The sequence below is a fragment of the Rattus norvegicus genome, chromosome 10, assembly GCF_036323735.1.
Source record: "Rattus norvegicus strain BN/NHsdMcwi chromosome 10, GRCr8, whole genome shotgun sequence".
Classification (NCBI taxonomy): Eukaryota; Metazoa; Chordata; class Mammalia; order Rodentia; family Muridae; genus Rattus; species Rattus norvegicus.
Genome location: NC_086028.1, coordinates 14,357,522 through 14,371,708, shown reverse-complemented (window position 1 = coordinate 14,371,708; position 14,187 = coordinate 14,357,522). Strand labels below are relative to the sequence as shown.

Sequence of the window (14,187 nt, the reverse complement as noted above, 5' to 3'; positions counted from 1 at the left end):
TAGACCAGGCTGGCCTCAAACTCACAGACATCCACCTGCCTCTGCCTCCCGAGTGCTGGGATTGAAGGTGTGTGCCTGGCGCTATTTATGTTCTATCGGAATATAAAACAAAACCCCACATTTGAATCCATGACGAGAGTGTTAAATATGGGATTATAGTTATTGTGTTCTATGTCTATTATTTTCTATGAAAATATAAAGCGTATAAAAACCATGGTTGTGAATGTAACCCGGGATTCCTCAGGACAATGCACGCACACATAGATGAGTGGTGCTTCTGCCTTGCATGGTGTATGGGACTAATAAAGCCACCGCAGCAGAATCTACAAAGAAAAGGCAGTGTAATCACCCAGCAAGAACCCAAAGCCTGGCAGAAACCAATTCCAGGAATTGGCTAACATAAATGTGCTAAGTCAAACTTTGAAACACACCTGTGATTTGGTGTCATTGGGCCTTTCCCATTCCTATGCCACCAGCAAAGCCTGAGAGATCAGGTCACATTGGTTTTGGACAGGTAATTTAGAGCCCTCTGCTGGCCACACTGAGACTCTGACTGTGCCAGGGAACAGCATTGCCAGGGTACCCACCAGGAGGATGTCTCTACTATGTGGTAGAAAGCAGTGGTGAGACAGTTGGCACAGCTGAAGGCCATTGTCACAGGAACCACGCTGGTACTTACAGACCTGCCCTGGCCTAGCAGCTCCTGACGTGCCTGAGTGGGATCCAGTGAGGACACACCATTGTGGTTTGGATCAAAAATGTTTGGCTGTCTAGATCAAGGAAGCAATGACATCACCCGTGGATCAGTCCATTAATGGGCTGTTGGGAGGTATGTGAAATGAAGACATATGTGGGCACGGTGATTCACCTTTCTAATCCTAGCACCTGGGAGGTAAAGACAGGAACACCAAGGAATGAAGTTCAGTACATACGAAGACCTCTATAATGTCCATACTTAGGAGGCTGAAGCAAAAGGATTATAAAGTTCAAGACCAGCCTGCCACACAGGAAAACCCTGTTGAATACAGAGAAAAATAGGAAGTAGGAGGTGGGACCGGCAGAAGGAAGGGGTCCTTGGGACATATTTTGGGAACCTTATCCTCGATCTCTGCTTCCCAGGCTTTCTGAGGTCAGCAGCTTTGCTCTGCCATGTGCTGCCAATCATGATATTCAGCCTCGAGTAGAAGTGATAGGCGAAGGATGATGTCTGGCATCACAGGCCAGACTAAATCTCTCTCCCTTTAAGTGAATGTTATCACAGCAACAGAAAGCTAACGCACCCGTATGCACTCTCAGCTAACAGCAAGTGTTAATCCTGCCCTGACACCCTCAGTTCTCTTCTCCCAGCCAGGCAGCTCCGACTCGTCCTCTCTCCCTCCTTGTCTCCCCCTCCCCCCATGACCCATCTTGTTTCTGTGACCCACCTCTCCCTCCTCAAGGAGAATGGAGGAAGCCCTCCCTGTCTCAGTCCTATCTTGCTTGCCTAGATCAACCCCTCACTATCTCATTTACTAGCTCAGTCTGGACATACAAGGACCTCCTGGCAAATCTCCATGACTGCACATAGGAAAAGCCATAGAAAACATTGGATAACACACATGTCCCTTCCAACACCAGCTTCATAAAGAGAGTTCAGTATACTCACTTCTCTGTCTTGTGTCCTGCCCTCTGCAGGACAATGGATCAGCTCTGAGGTTTGCGATTGGTGCCGAGTGAGGGTGGGTCCTGTAGAGGGGCTGGTGTCTGTGAAACAAGCAGCTCAGATCCGCGTGGAGCTGAGCACTGTGCCCGCCCTGTGCTGCAGCCGAGGAGTGGGATGAAAAGCAGCCGTCACCCCGATGTCTTGAGAAAATTCCCTCATCAAAGTTCCTGAGGCTCAGGCATCACTCCCATAGCTCTTGAAGTTGGTCCCCTCCCTGCTGACTCATGAGTGCCGAGCTCTCATCAGCAAGCCTTTGCATGTGCCAGGCAGCTCCTGAGTGTCACCACCAAAGCCAGGCGAGCTCCTGCACTGGCTTGCCTTCTCTCCAGTATTGGAGCCTTTCACTGTGGCCTGTCAAGTGATGCGGGCCACCACATTACAGAGAATGCTTGGGGGTCGGGGGGTCTAATCTTCCAGAGACAAAGAAACCACTCCATCTGTGAGGAAGATCAAGCATGTTTATTTCTGTACATAAGCAGTATCTCCCAGTGTTAGAGAAGATAGGGTAAAGCTAGTAGAATGGTATTCCAGGGGGCTGAGCTAACTCCAGAAGGAACAGTGACAGTCTCAGAAATAGTTTACCACATCTAGGCATCTTCAGAGTTAAATGTCTATGTTTCCCAGAATTTGGAACTAAATCGGGTTTTAAGTGTGTCCTTGTCCAGCCAGGTCCCTGCTCGCCTCAATAGGATCTGCGAGCTTACAGGAGAGAATGGTGACTTTCAGTCCACCCCTTGCCCTGTGTGACAAAATCAACTGAAGGAGAAAAAGAGACAGAGGGATAAAGTTAAACATTGCCTTGTACACCAAGCTGAAAATCAATGACCACACAGGGTCTGTTGTTGTTGTTGCTGCTGTTGTTGTTGTTTGGGTTTGTGCTTTTCTGAAACAGGTCCTGCTGTGTGACTCTCCCTGACTTAGGTCCTCCTACGGCACTGTCATGACTGCTGGATTACAGGTGCACACAGCTGGGCCCAGCTCGGAATCACTCTAAGTGGCAACTACTTGTACTTGAGAGAGGAAAATTATAGGAAGTGTTCATCTTTAGAGGCAGAGTTATTGTGTTTTATAGAGTCCCACATAGCCCAAGACATATCAAACACCTGACAATGAACGAGAACTTCTGGTATTTCCGCCTCCCCTGCCCAGGTGCTAAGATTATCGAGCTGGCATATTTGACCAGATTTCTCAAACAATACAAATTCTTTTATTTAGTTTTTGCTTGTTTGAGACATAATCTTGTGATTTCCTATTACACATGCTGGTGTCCAACTCCTGACCACACGTAGTTCCCCTGCCTGACCTTACCAAGTAGACACAGGTGTGAGTCACTGGACCCAGCTCACAAGCTCTGGCTCTATTATATATTTTATATATTATAATCATGCTATATCTGTCCAAGGTCTCTCATGAATAAACTTAAATATCTTTTAGTGTCTGGGCATGTGGCTCACTGGTAGAGTCTTGAATAGGGAATTCCACACTGGGCCATGCACACACAAAAGTTCATGCTTGTAATCCCAGGACTTAGAAGACTGAGGCAGGAGAATAGCCTTGAATGTGAAACCAGTCAATAGTGATGTCCAAGCCCAGAGGGAAACCCTATCTCAAAGGAAACAAAAACCAAAAAAAAAAAAAAAAATAGATCTTTTACACTGCATGGGTGTTTCGACTGCATGCATGTCTGCACATCACACGCATGTCTGCACACCACACGCATGTCTGCACATCACACGCATGTCTGCACATCACACGCATGTCTGCGCACCACACGCATGTCTGCGCACCACACGCATGTCTGCGCACCACACGCATGTCTGCGCACCACACGCATGTCTGCGCATCACACGCATGTCTGCGCACCACACGCATGTCTGCGCACCACACGCATGTCTGCACATCACACGCATGTCTGCACATCACACGCATGTCTGCACATCACACGCATGTCTGGTGCCCTCAGAGGCCAGAAGGACATTGGATCCCTGCAACTGGAGTTAAGACTGTTGTTAGCCCCATGTGGGTGCTGGGAATGAACTCACGTCCTTTGAAAGAGTAGCCAGTGCTCTTACCAGCTGAGCCATGTCCTCAGCACTAACCCCACCCCAAGTGCCATCATTTAAACATATGTTTTAGAAAGATCCAGTATGCTTGTTCTTGAGGACAATCTGTTGTACGTGAGTTAAGTCTGGAAAACTTTCTACATGTTTTCATGAAGGTAAAGTGATCAAACAGGACTAGAGGAATGGTTCAGTGATTAAGAGTTCTTGCTGCTCTTGCAGAAGCTCACTAGCCAGCACCATGGTAACTGACAACCATCTGCAATTCCAGGCCATGGGATCAGATGCCCTTGTCTGGCCTCTGAAAGCACTGCACACACTGCTACATAGACATGAGCAGTAGACACCCATACACATAGACATAAGTTGTTTGAAATGATCAAGCTCTGGCTGGAGAGATGGCTCAGCGGTTAAGAGCACTGACTGCTCTTCCAGAGGTCCTGAGTTCAATTACCAGCAACCACATGGTGGCTCACAACCATTTATAATAGGGTCCAATGCCCTCTTCTACTGTGAAGACAGCTATGTACTCACATACATTAAATAAATAAGTAAATATTTTTAAACAAACAAACAAATAAATAAATAAAATTATCAAACTCATTAGCAAGGCCATATGTGCTCTTATGATGATGGGACAGCACATTTCATGGGCCCGCATAAATGTGAGAGAAGCAGCATATGACTAACTTTTCTCCAAGGGCCTGGTACCCATGGTTACTACAACCTCAAGCCCAGGTTCTAGGAATAGTGGTGAGGCCATTACTGACTCCATGTCTGCATTCTTTTCAGATTAATCTTGAGGCGCCTAGAAAAAGACCATTTGGAACTATCACAGCCTCTATGAGGCTGCGGTGGAGTAGAAACCACATTCACAAGGACCACAGAAAGAGTCGTCATAGTTCTATCAAAGTGTGGACATTTCTACTCCCATTCTCTGTCACTTGTAGGGTAGGAGAGGACGTTATTGCTCTGACTACTAATGGCACGTGGGCTCGGGGGCATGTTTGTTCAATATGAAATTCTAATAGAATAAATGTCAGCAAATGTCAGTGACCTCTAAGATCACAAGAGAAAGCACTAACGGCATGGCAGACAGGAAGGGACCCTGGTAGTTGTCCTCTCACCAGTGACCTGGGCAAGGGACCAAGAGTTTGTCAGATCCCCCCACCCCCAACTGCCCTCCATAGCTTCAGTACTGAGACGCTCTGATCCTCTAACACTAGAGGATGTGTAGGAGTTGGAGCTGGTCCTTCACAGTTTAGAATCACAAAACTATACAGGCTGAGGGAAGTGAACTCCTATCCAGGGGTTGCCATGAGCTGAGGGCAGGCGAAACTGCAGTTCACACCACATCTCTGTCAGCCCAGACACAAGACACTGAGCTCTATTTTTCAACCTCGCATGCCTCAAAGCACAGTACCAGGCAGGCAGGCAGGACTGGGACAGCCCAATTTTTACCATGATGTCTGTTGTCTTGTCTGGGAGCTATCATTAAAGGGGAATTTCATGGCACTGTTAAGCATCTCTGGTAACTGACTCCCTTTACCCTATGCCTGTCTCCATTGTCTCTTTGGCAGACACACCCTTCTGTGCATGTGGAATTAACTAGGCGTTGTTAATGACAACCCGACCTGCACTGCGCACTGCCTGGTGGTAGACCATCTGTCTGCTCAGTCTATGAGAGGCCTTGGTTCTAGCCTCAGCTCTGAAAGAAAAATCTCCTATGAAGATTTTTTTATTGCTTGAATTAATAAAACAATACTACTCTAAATTATACTCACTTTTAAGTAAATTTTGCTTCTTTCCAAAAGGAGTTGCCACTTCAGCTTTGTTTTCTGTTCACTTGTCATTGTGAGAAACTCGTTTATCTGGTTAAAAACAAAAGGTCAAGCAAGTGCTTGTGCGATAGCCAGAGGTAACTCCTTCGACACCCTGTGACGCACACATGCTCAGTAGACACAGACGGTTACTCACGTCATTACGGCTCCTTTGACAGGGAAGATGAACCATGAAAAACTATCCCCAACCACTAAGGCAGTCAAGGGTTCAGCAGGAAAAGTCCCTCACGGTAAATTGGCTTAGAATTCTAAGCCAACATTTAATAGTAACTTTCATGATCTTTGTTTTACTTTTTCTTTTTTTTTTTTAATTTGAGATGGGATTCATATAGGCCAGGCTGCCCTACAGACGCACTGTGTAGCCAGGGATCTCAGGAGCCCCTGCCTATACTTGTAAGTGCTGGGATTCTAGCTGTGTGCTGTGCTGCTATGCTCGGCTGTGACCTAGTTGCAACGAGCACGTGCCAGTCTCCAGGTGTCTGCTGCTACTATGTAGCTGCAGAACAGACCAACTGTGAGCCAGAGGTACAGCTGGGTGGGAGAGATGTGGCCAATACAGACTTCTAGAACAGCCAGTGCATGGCTGATGGAATCTCCACTGCTTCATCCATTATCCCTGACTACATACAATGTCATATTTAAGCTGGGTAGCATTGGCACATACATTTAATCCCAGTACTCAGGAGGCAAAGGCTGGCAGATCTCTGAGTTCCATGTCTACAGAGGGAGTCACAGGACAGCCAGGGCTCCACAGAGAAACCCTAACTGGAAAATCAAAGAGCAATCTGAGCTATAGAACAGGACATTGTCCTAAAATGTCACATTTAGTCCTCTGTTTGGCTGAAGGTCTGTCACTACTCATAATAGGCAGAATTAACTGAAATTTTAATAGATCATATGTTCATTAAAATTGGATTATGTTTACTGATTGATCATAATTAAAGAGAGATTGATCAGTGATTAAAAATCACTTGCTATTCTTGCAAAGAGCACTAAGATCAATTCCCGCCACCTATATGACAGCTCACAACTGTCTTTAGTTCCAATCCCAGAAGGTCAGATGCCTTCTTCTGGCCTCTAGGCACCAGGCAGGTATGTGATGCACAAATAAACATGCAGGCAAAATCTACACATAAAATAATTTAAAAAGGAATTTAAATATGTACATTTAAACCAAGATGGCTTTTCCTAAGATCTCATTATTAATAAATTAGTTTCTATCAAAAGTTCAACAAAATAATCTGTAGTTTTAAAGAAGAATATTCAAGAATATCAGAAATGGTTCTAGCTTTTTTCCCCTTCTGCTACTTACCGTGCAGCCCAAAGTCTCCTCAGCAACACTGCCTGAGAGACTGCAGGAACGGAGGGTTCCAGTGTGGTCAGTGAGATCAACCAGCACATCAAAACTGAGACAAAAAGATCTAGATCTAGAAGAATCTTTGCTGCAAATTGTGCAAGTATTGGAGGCGTCGTTTACAATATAACCACAGCTGGAACTGAAAAGAGACAAGTGTTATCCACAGATAATGACCCTCAGTGACAGACTTGATCTCTAGCAGAATTCTCCCATCACATTCTAATATTATCATAAGATGTTATAAATACCACAGGCTATTTATGTTTACCATGAAACTAGATATATAAACCACTCTGTGACAAAAACCTAGAACATATGTACACAATGACTCTGTAAATCTGGGGACTGATGAGCCCACTATCCTGACCTGCTGTGAGTGAAGGAAGGCGCTGTCCCTTGCAAAAGGTGACATCTAGGGTGCACTGGACAAAGGACAAGAAAGATTTCTATGTTTTTTTGTTTGTGTTGACTGAGAATTGTTTGGGGGTTTATGTCTGTGTTTACACAGGATTCCCTGTAGCCCTGGTTGTCCTGAAACTTGCTCTGTAGACCAGGCTGGCCTCAAACTCTGAGTTTGAGCCTCCTGAGTGCTGGGATTAAAGGACAGTGCCAACACCACCCAGAAAGAACTGTTTGGTTTTTTTGTTTGTTTGTTTTGTTTTGGGTTTTTTTTTTTTTTTGGTTCTTTTTTTCGGAGCTGGGGACCGAACCCAGGGCCTTGCGCTTGCTAGGCAAGAGCTCTACCACTGAGCTAAATCCCCAACCCCTTTCTTTTCTTTTTTTTTTTTTTTCCTGTGCTGGAAATTGAACCCACGGCGAGACAAGAACTGACCCATTTAGCTCTACCATAGGCCTAAAAGTCAGTTATCACCATGGAATCTTAGAGTTCCTATTGCTGTGACAAAACACTACAACCAAAGAGCAAGCTGGGGAGGAAAGGTCTTTTTTGGCTTTCACTTATACATTTTAGTCTCTCATTAAAGGAAACTAGAAAGGTTGAAAGATTGTCAACTTGGCACCTGTCATTAGCTGATGCAGTTTCTCAAGAAGCTTAGATTTATTGTCAATAAAAATAATTATTTTTATGGTGAGAATATCACTTATTGTGTTTCTGATCACTTTTTAATAAAAATGTAATGGCTTACCATAAACTGTGCAGTGCCTCCCTAGTTCTCAGCTGTGAACATCCGTGCACCGTGAGAATACATGTACAGAACAAGCAGTTTTACGTGTGCATTGCTCTGGACCTATTCATCTTAATGTATGTTTGCTTACACTCTCATTCTCCACCTTACCTGCTCCTTAAAACCCCAGTCTTCCGTGTTCTGTGTGATTTGGGTTCTCACTTTTGACACAGGGCTTCCTATATAGCCCCGGCTGTCCTCGAACTCAAAATCCTCCTGCCACAGCCTCCCTAGTGGTGGTGGGGTTTGCCACACTCACCTAGTCACCTGGTTTTGAGTTAATTTGTATGCTTTGAGCAATAACCTTGTTATTGATATTAAATATGCACTGTAGGAACTTGAAAAAAAAAAGGAAACTAGAACGGGAACTCAGAGAAGCCAGAGACAGGGATGCAGAGGCCATGGAGGGCGCTACTTACAGGATTGCTCCTCATGGCTTGCTCCAGCCCACGGATGGCTCCACCCACAATGGGGGCTCCTCCCCCATTAATCACTACCTAAGAAAATGCCGCCAAAGGGTTGCCTGAAGCCTAATCTTACATAAGAATTTTCTCAGTTGAGGTTCTCTCCTTTCAGATAATTTTACCTTGTATCGAGCTGACATAAAACTATATGTCATAGAACATAAATATTTTGTCACCGAAACATTTAATTATGGTTTATTTATATAAAATTTTCTTTCATACAACCACTGTTCAGACAAAGAATAGCTTTAACTACTATAGAGTTTGACTTTATTAACAGTAGTTATTTTTGGTGAATTTGTTAAAAATGTCTACGTACCATCTATTTCTAACTACTTTGGTAGTTTCATCATCAATGTTCAATGTAGAAATGTAAGCATAAAGGATGCCATAGAAAGGATCCACTTTTCCTTCATTTTCCAAAGCTTTTCCTTTTAACTGTTCCACTGTATAGACATTAACTATTGTGTTTACTAAAAATAAAGACAGATGTTATAATTCCATATATGTTGTAAGATAGAAGAAAGGCTGACATCCCAACAGAAAAGCAGGTGCTGGTAGCAATGCGGAGAGCCATACCCAACACTAGGCTCAGGGACGCCTTCAGAAGAGGGGAGGAAGGACTACAGGAGCCAGAGAGAGGCTGAGGACCCAGGAGAACACTTCCCACAGAATCACCTCAGCTCATAGGGACTAAGGTGGCGATCGTGAAGCCTGACTGCCTGCACGGGTCTATGCTAGGGTCCTCTGCATATATGTTGTGGTTATTTTTTTAAAGATTTATTTCTTATATATAAGTACACTGTAACTGTCTTCAGACACACCAGAAGAGGGCATCAGATCTCATTACAGATGGCTGTGAGCCACCATGTGGTTGCTGGGATTTGAACTCAGAACCTCTGGAAGAGCAGTCAGTGCTCTTAACCACTGAGCCATCTCTCCAGCCCTATGTTGTGGTTATTTAGCTTGGGGTTTTCGTGGGACTCCTAACAGTGGCAGCAGGGTATCTGACTCTGCCTGGTCTTGGGATCCTTTTCTTTCACTGGGTTGCTTCACCCAGCCTTGATATGACGGTTTGTGCCTAGTCTTATTGCATCTAGTTATGGGTTTGGTTGATATCACTGGGAGCCCTTTTCTGAAGGGAAATGGAGAAGTGGATCTGAGGAGGGGGTGGTGTGATGTGAGGAGAGGAGGAAAGGAGGCTGTGGTCAGAATGTATTGTATGACAGAAGAATTAAAAATTTTTTCTAGGGGCTGGGGATTTAGCTCAGTGGTAGAGCGCTTACCTAGGAAGCGCAAGGCCCTGGGTTCGGTCCCCAGCTCCAAAAAAAAAAAAAAAATTTTTTTTTCTAGGGGTTGGGGATTTGGCTCAGTGGTAGAGCGCTTGCCTAGCAAGCGCAAGGCCCTGGGTTCGGTCCCCAGCTCTGAAAAAAAAAATAAGAAAAAATTTTTTTTCTAATTTAAAGGTAGAAAGACGAGGGCATGCAAACGACTCATCCAGAACATCTGGGATACACATATGGATTGAACTCGGGGCTTCGTGTATATAATACAGTCTTTTAAATTCTGTGAACATTGCGCTTGCCTGAAGAAAGAGTTGTTGCTTCTCAGATTGGTTAATATTAATATAAACTCCCCCATTAGAAAAATAGGGGCTGGAGAGATGGCTCGGTGGTCAAGAGACCCAGGTTCAGTTCTCAGTGCCAACATGATGGTTTACAACCATCTGCAAGTCCAGTTCTAGGGAATGCAACACCCTCTTCCAACTTCTACAAGTACACAAGGTACAAAGATACATGTAGACAAAGCTTCCCATATATATAAAATAAATAAAAAATTAAAGCCAGGTATAGTGTCTCACAGTTTTAGTCCTAGAACTGGGGAGGCAGGGGCAGGCAGATCTGTGAGTTCAAGACCAGCCTGGTCTAAATAGCTCAGGCCAGCCAAAGCTACATAGTGAAACCCTGTCTCAAACAAAACAAAACAAAACAAAACAAAACAAAACAAAACAAAACCAACAACAATAACAAAAAACCCTAAAAATGCAACAAAAGAAATCAAAAGAGGGCTAAGGATATAACTCAAAGAAACAACTTCTGCTTAGAATGCATGATATTCTGGGTTTGATGCCCCAACCATGAAAAATAATCTCTCTCTCTAACCTCCTTCTCTCACCCATGTACTTACAGTTTACAGATTCTTTCAAATAACTGTCAATTTCATCAGCTATACTTGTCTCTTTATTTTCTCTTATAAAATTCAGTAGGATATTGGCTTCTGGTGTATCTTAAATTGAAAATGCATAACAAGGAAAAAGCCAAGAAATTACCTTTTAAATTACTTTGAAACATCTAAAATTATCTTAATTATAAAACAAAACATCACATAAGAAGGCAATTCAACAGAATTATCATTAAACTGTTAACATGTGAGGTAAGGTGAATCAACATGGAGAGATGTTACCAGCTATTACTAGTGAGGGGCAGTTTTAGAAAACTGTGTGATTTAAGACTCTTAAACTGAAAAACATGGATATGTAAAGTTATCTGAAAGAATAGATGTAGGAAAATTATTATTTCTAGGTGATACAATTATAACTTATTTTATGTTTTTTTTCATTTTTCATTATTTTATTCATTTCCTTAATTTAAAAGAATAATTTTAGGAGCCCAACAGATGGCTCAGTGGTTAAGAATGCTTGCTACTCTAGTAGAGACCCAGGTTTGTCTCCTGGAACCCAGGTGGTGCTCACACCAACTGTATCTCCAGTCCCAGGTGATCCAATGCCATCTTCTGGCCTCTGAGGACAACACATACATGTGTGGTACACATACATCAATGCAGGCAAAGCACTAATAATGAATAAACCTAAAACATCATTTTATTAATTTATTGCTATCATTACAGTGTGTGGACATCATACATGGTGGGGGTGTCACACATGGTTGGGGGTGTCACATAGGGTGGGGGTGGCACACAGGGTGGGGTGTCACACATCGTTGGGGGTGGCACACAGGGTGGGGTGGCACACAGAGTGGGGGTGGCACACACGGTGGGGTGGCACACAGGGTGGGGGTGGCACACAGGGTGGGGGTGGCACACAAGCCACTACTTCTGTGTAGAAGTAAGAAGACAATGTTCTTGAGTTGGTCCTCTCCTACTTTCACAGGTTCCAGAGATAGAATTCAATTTAACAGACTTGACCAACAAGATTTTGTAAATATTATACATCCATTTCTCCATTTCTCTTTTTATTTATTTTAAACGTTGTATTTGTTAGGGTGGTGGTGGCATATACCTTTAATCCTAGCACTCAAGAAGCAGAGGCAGGTGGATCTCTAAATCTGAGGCCAGCCTGGTCTACAGAGCATGTTCTAGGACAACCAAGGCTACACAGAGAAAGCCTGCCTTGAAAAATAAATACATTATAAACTCAGAATCCTCCTCTGTTAGACTCCCAAATGTTGGGATTATAGACATGGATAACCATGGCTAGCTTATTTTTGTTGTTGGTGGTGGTGGCTTTTTATGTTCTGATTTTTGCTTTTTGGGTATTTTTCAAGACAGAGTCTCTCTATGTAGCTCTAGCTGTCCTGGAACTCACTGTGTAGACCAGGCTGGCACAGAGGTCTGCCTGATCTACCTCCCTAGTACTCAAATTAAAGGTGTGAACTACCAGGGCCAGATCCATGGCTAGCTTTAAAAATGGTTTTTAAATGTTATTTTAAAGCTTTCTTCCTCAGATTAGAATATGAATTTTCTCAAAAGTTAGGTGGCATGCTGTAAATCTAGAATGTCACTTCGAAGGGTCTTCACGGGTGTCTAAAGCCCTTCAATCCTAAGACCCCAGCCTCTAACACAACCATCTTACGTTGTAAAATCCTATTTGAACACTCCACTACTGGCTGTGAGAGTGTCTGGACTCCTCTACCTTCCTTGGGCAGGTAGAGGAGGTTTTCTCCTCCCACTCCCACTACATGTGTCCTATCAATGAGCTTTCTCGAACTGGGGATGGATTCCTCAAGAACAGAGGCTGTGCTTTTCATCCTGTATTCCCATATCCGGCATCATCTCTTACATCCATTGGCCTTCCACTGTCTTCTGCCTCGTTCTAGAAAACACTGAAGTTATCTATATGGCAAATGGATGAATGTTTCCGGTGTCCTAATAGAGCTCCTAGACAATTGCTAAAGGGTCGCAGCAGTCAAACCAACCAACGTCAGCAAGAAGGACAGAATCCCCCACTCTAATGAACACTGTCAAGGCAGGAAAAGCATCAGGAAAAAGGTAACTGTCATTTGTGATAAATGTCCATGCCATTTAGGTTCCTCGTTTCTACAAGGTAGGTAGGTATTGTCCAGGAAATTAAAATCTACCTGGTTTAAAACAAGCAACCAAGTTTAAACAGCTTTAGAAATATTCTACTAAATTATGTCCTTGACAAAATAAATTCAAAAACTCTGTTGCACAACATGGGGTGTATAACTGATGATACCATGTAATAGAATAGTGTCCTACACTCACGTCATTCTGTATACCTTTGATCGTAGCATTTGGGAGGCACAGCAGGTGGATCTTTGTCTCAGGCCAGTGAGTGCTACACAATAAGACTTTGTCTCAGAAAAGGTGTGTATGGGGGGCCTAGTCTTACTGCAACCTGACATGCCATATTTGGTTGATATCCATAGGATGCCTGCCCTTTCCCTAGGAGAAACACAGGGGAAGTGGATGCAGGGGCAGAGGGGAAGTTTGGAGAAGCGAGTGGGAGGAGACAATGGAGGAGAAACTGTGGTCAGGATATAATAAAAACAAAATAACACTAACATCTAATTACATGTGTGTGTGTGTGTGTGTGTGTGTGTGTGTGTCTGTGCAAAGGTATACACATATTGGTGTAGGTGCCTCAGAGGTCAGAAGAGGGTGTCACATCCCCTGGGGTTGCAGGCGTTTGTCAGCTGCCTGATGTGTGCGCTGGGGACCAAACCACTCTCCTAGCTGCTGAGCCTCTGGGCTGTATTCCTAAAGGGCACTAAACCTGTAGCTTTTAAGTGTTTTCAGCACAAAAGTGTGAATACTGCATTCTGGTTTAGATATGAAATTGCCCAAAGCCTCACTTGTTGCAGGACTGGCCCCAATGCAGGCTGGTTGGAGGAAATCACTGGGTATGAATCTTCTAACTTACCTCTTCACTCCTCAGCCACCATCAAGTAAAAGGCTTTAAAAAAATTTAATCTGCCGTTTGAGTCTATAAAGCATTGTACAAACATTGGCCTACGTTTATGATCACTTCCAAAAGAATTAGAAACAGAAAACATTTTACCTGGATTCACTGTGATAATGGTTTTTGAGATTACGGTTGCTGCCATGCAGTTCTGAAATTTGTTAAAATTTATTCTCACATCGGAAGCAAATATTACTGTTTGGGAGAAAGCCATTTTTAAAGTTAATATATGAGGAATGAAAATGACAAATATTTGTAACACAGTCATAAATGATGAGACCTGTTTCTCGGGCCATCCAGCTCTGTGCAAGTAGAATGGATTCGTTATCCCAACTGCATTTGTTTAAAAAGAAGTGAA

At 43.6% G+C, this 14,187-nt stretch overlaps 1 protein-coding gene across 5 annotated transcripts in view; it reads right to left on the bottom strand.

Moving 5' to 3' along the window:
- Positions 1 to 2,142: 2,142 nt before the first annotated feature.
- Positions 2,143 to 14,187, bottom strand: part of Meiob (meiosis specific with OB-fold) — a 32,698-nt gene continuing 20,653 nt past the window's right edge. For 3 of the 5 annotated variants that reach the window (XM_006246031.5, NM_001115033.1, XM_039086830.2), the window contains 7 exons: positions 14,110 to 14,162; positions 13,929 to 14,024; positions 10,796 to 10,894; positions 8,928 to 9,081; positions 6,916 to 7,099; positions 5,547 to 5,633; positions 2,143 to 2,458 (listed from right to left, as the gene is read on the bottom strand). In XM_006246031.5, the coding sequence (XP_006246093.1) occupies positions 2,348 to 2,458; positions 5,547 to 5,633; positions 6,916 to 7,099; positions 8,928 to 9,081; positions 10,796 to 10,894; positions 13,929 to 14,024; positions 14,110 to 14,162 (784 nt within the window). In that variant the 3' untranslated portion in view covers positions 2,143 to 2,347. Of the gene's footprint in view, positions 2,459 to 5,546; positions 5,634 to 6,915; positions 7,100 to 8,927; positions 9,082 to 10,795; positions 10,895 to 13,928; positions 14,025 to 14,109; positions 14,163 to 14,187 lie in introns of those variants that run through there. The other 2 variants (XM_063269834.1, XM_039086831.2) reach the window with 2 other exon arrangements.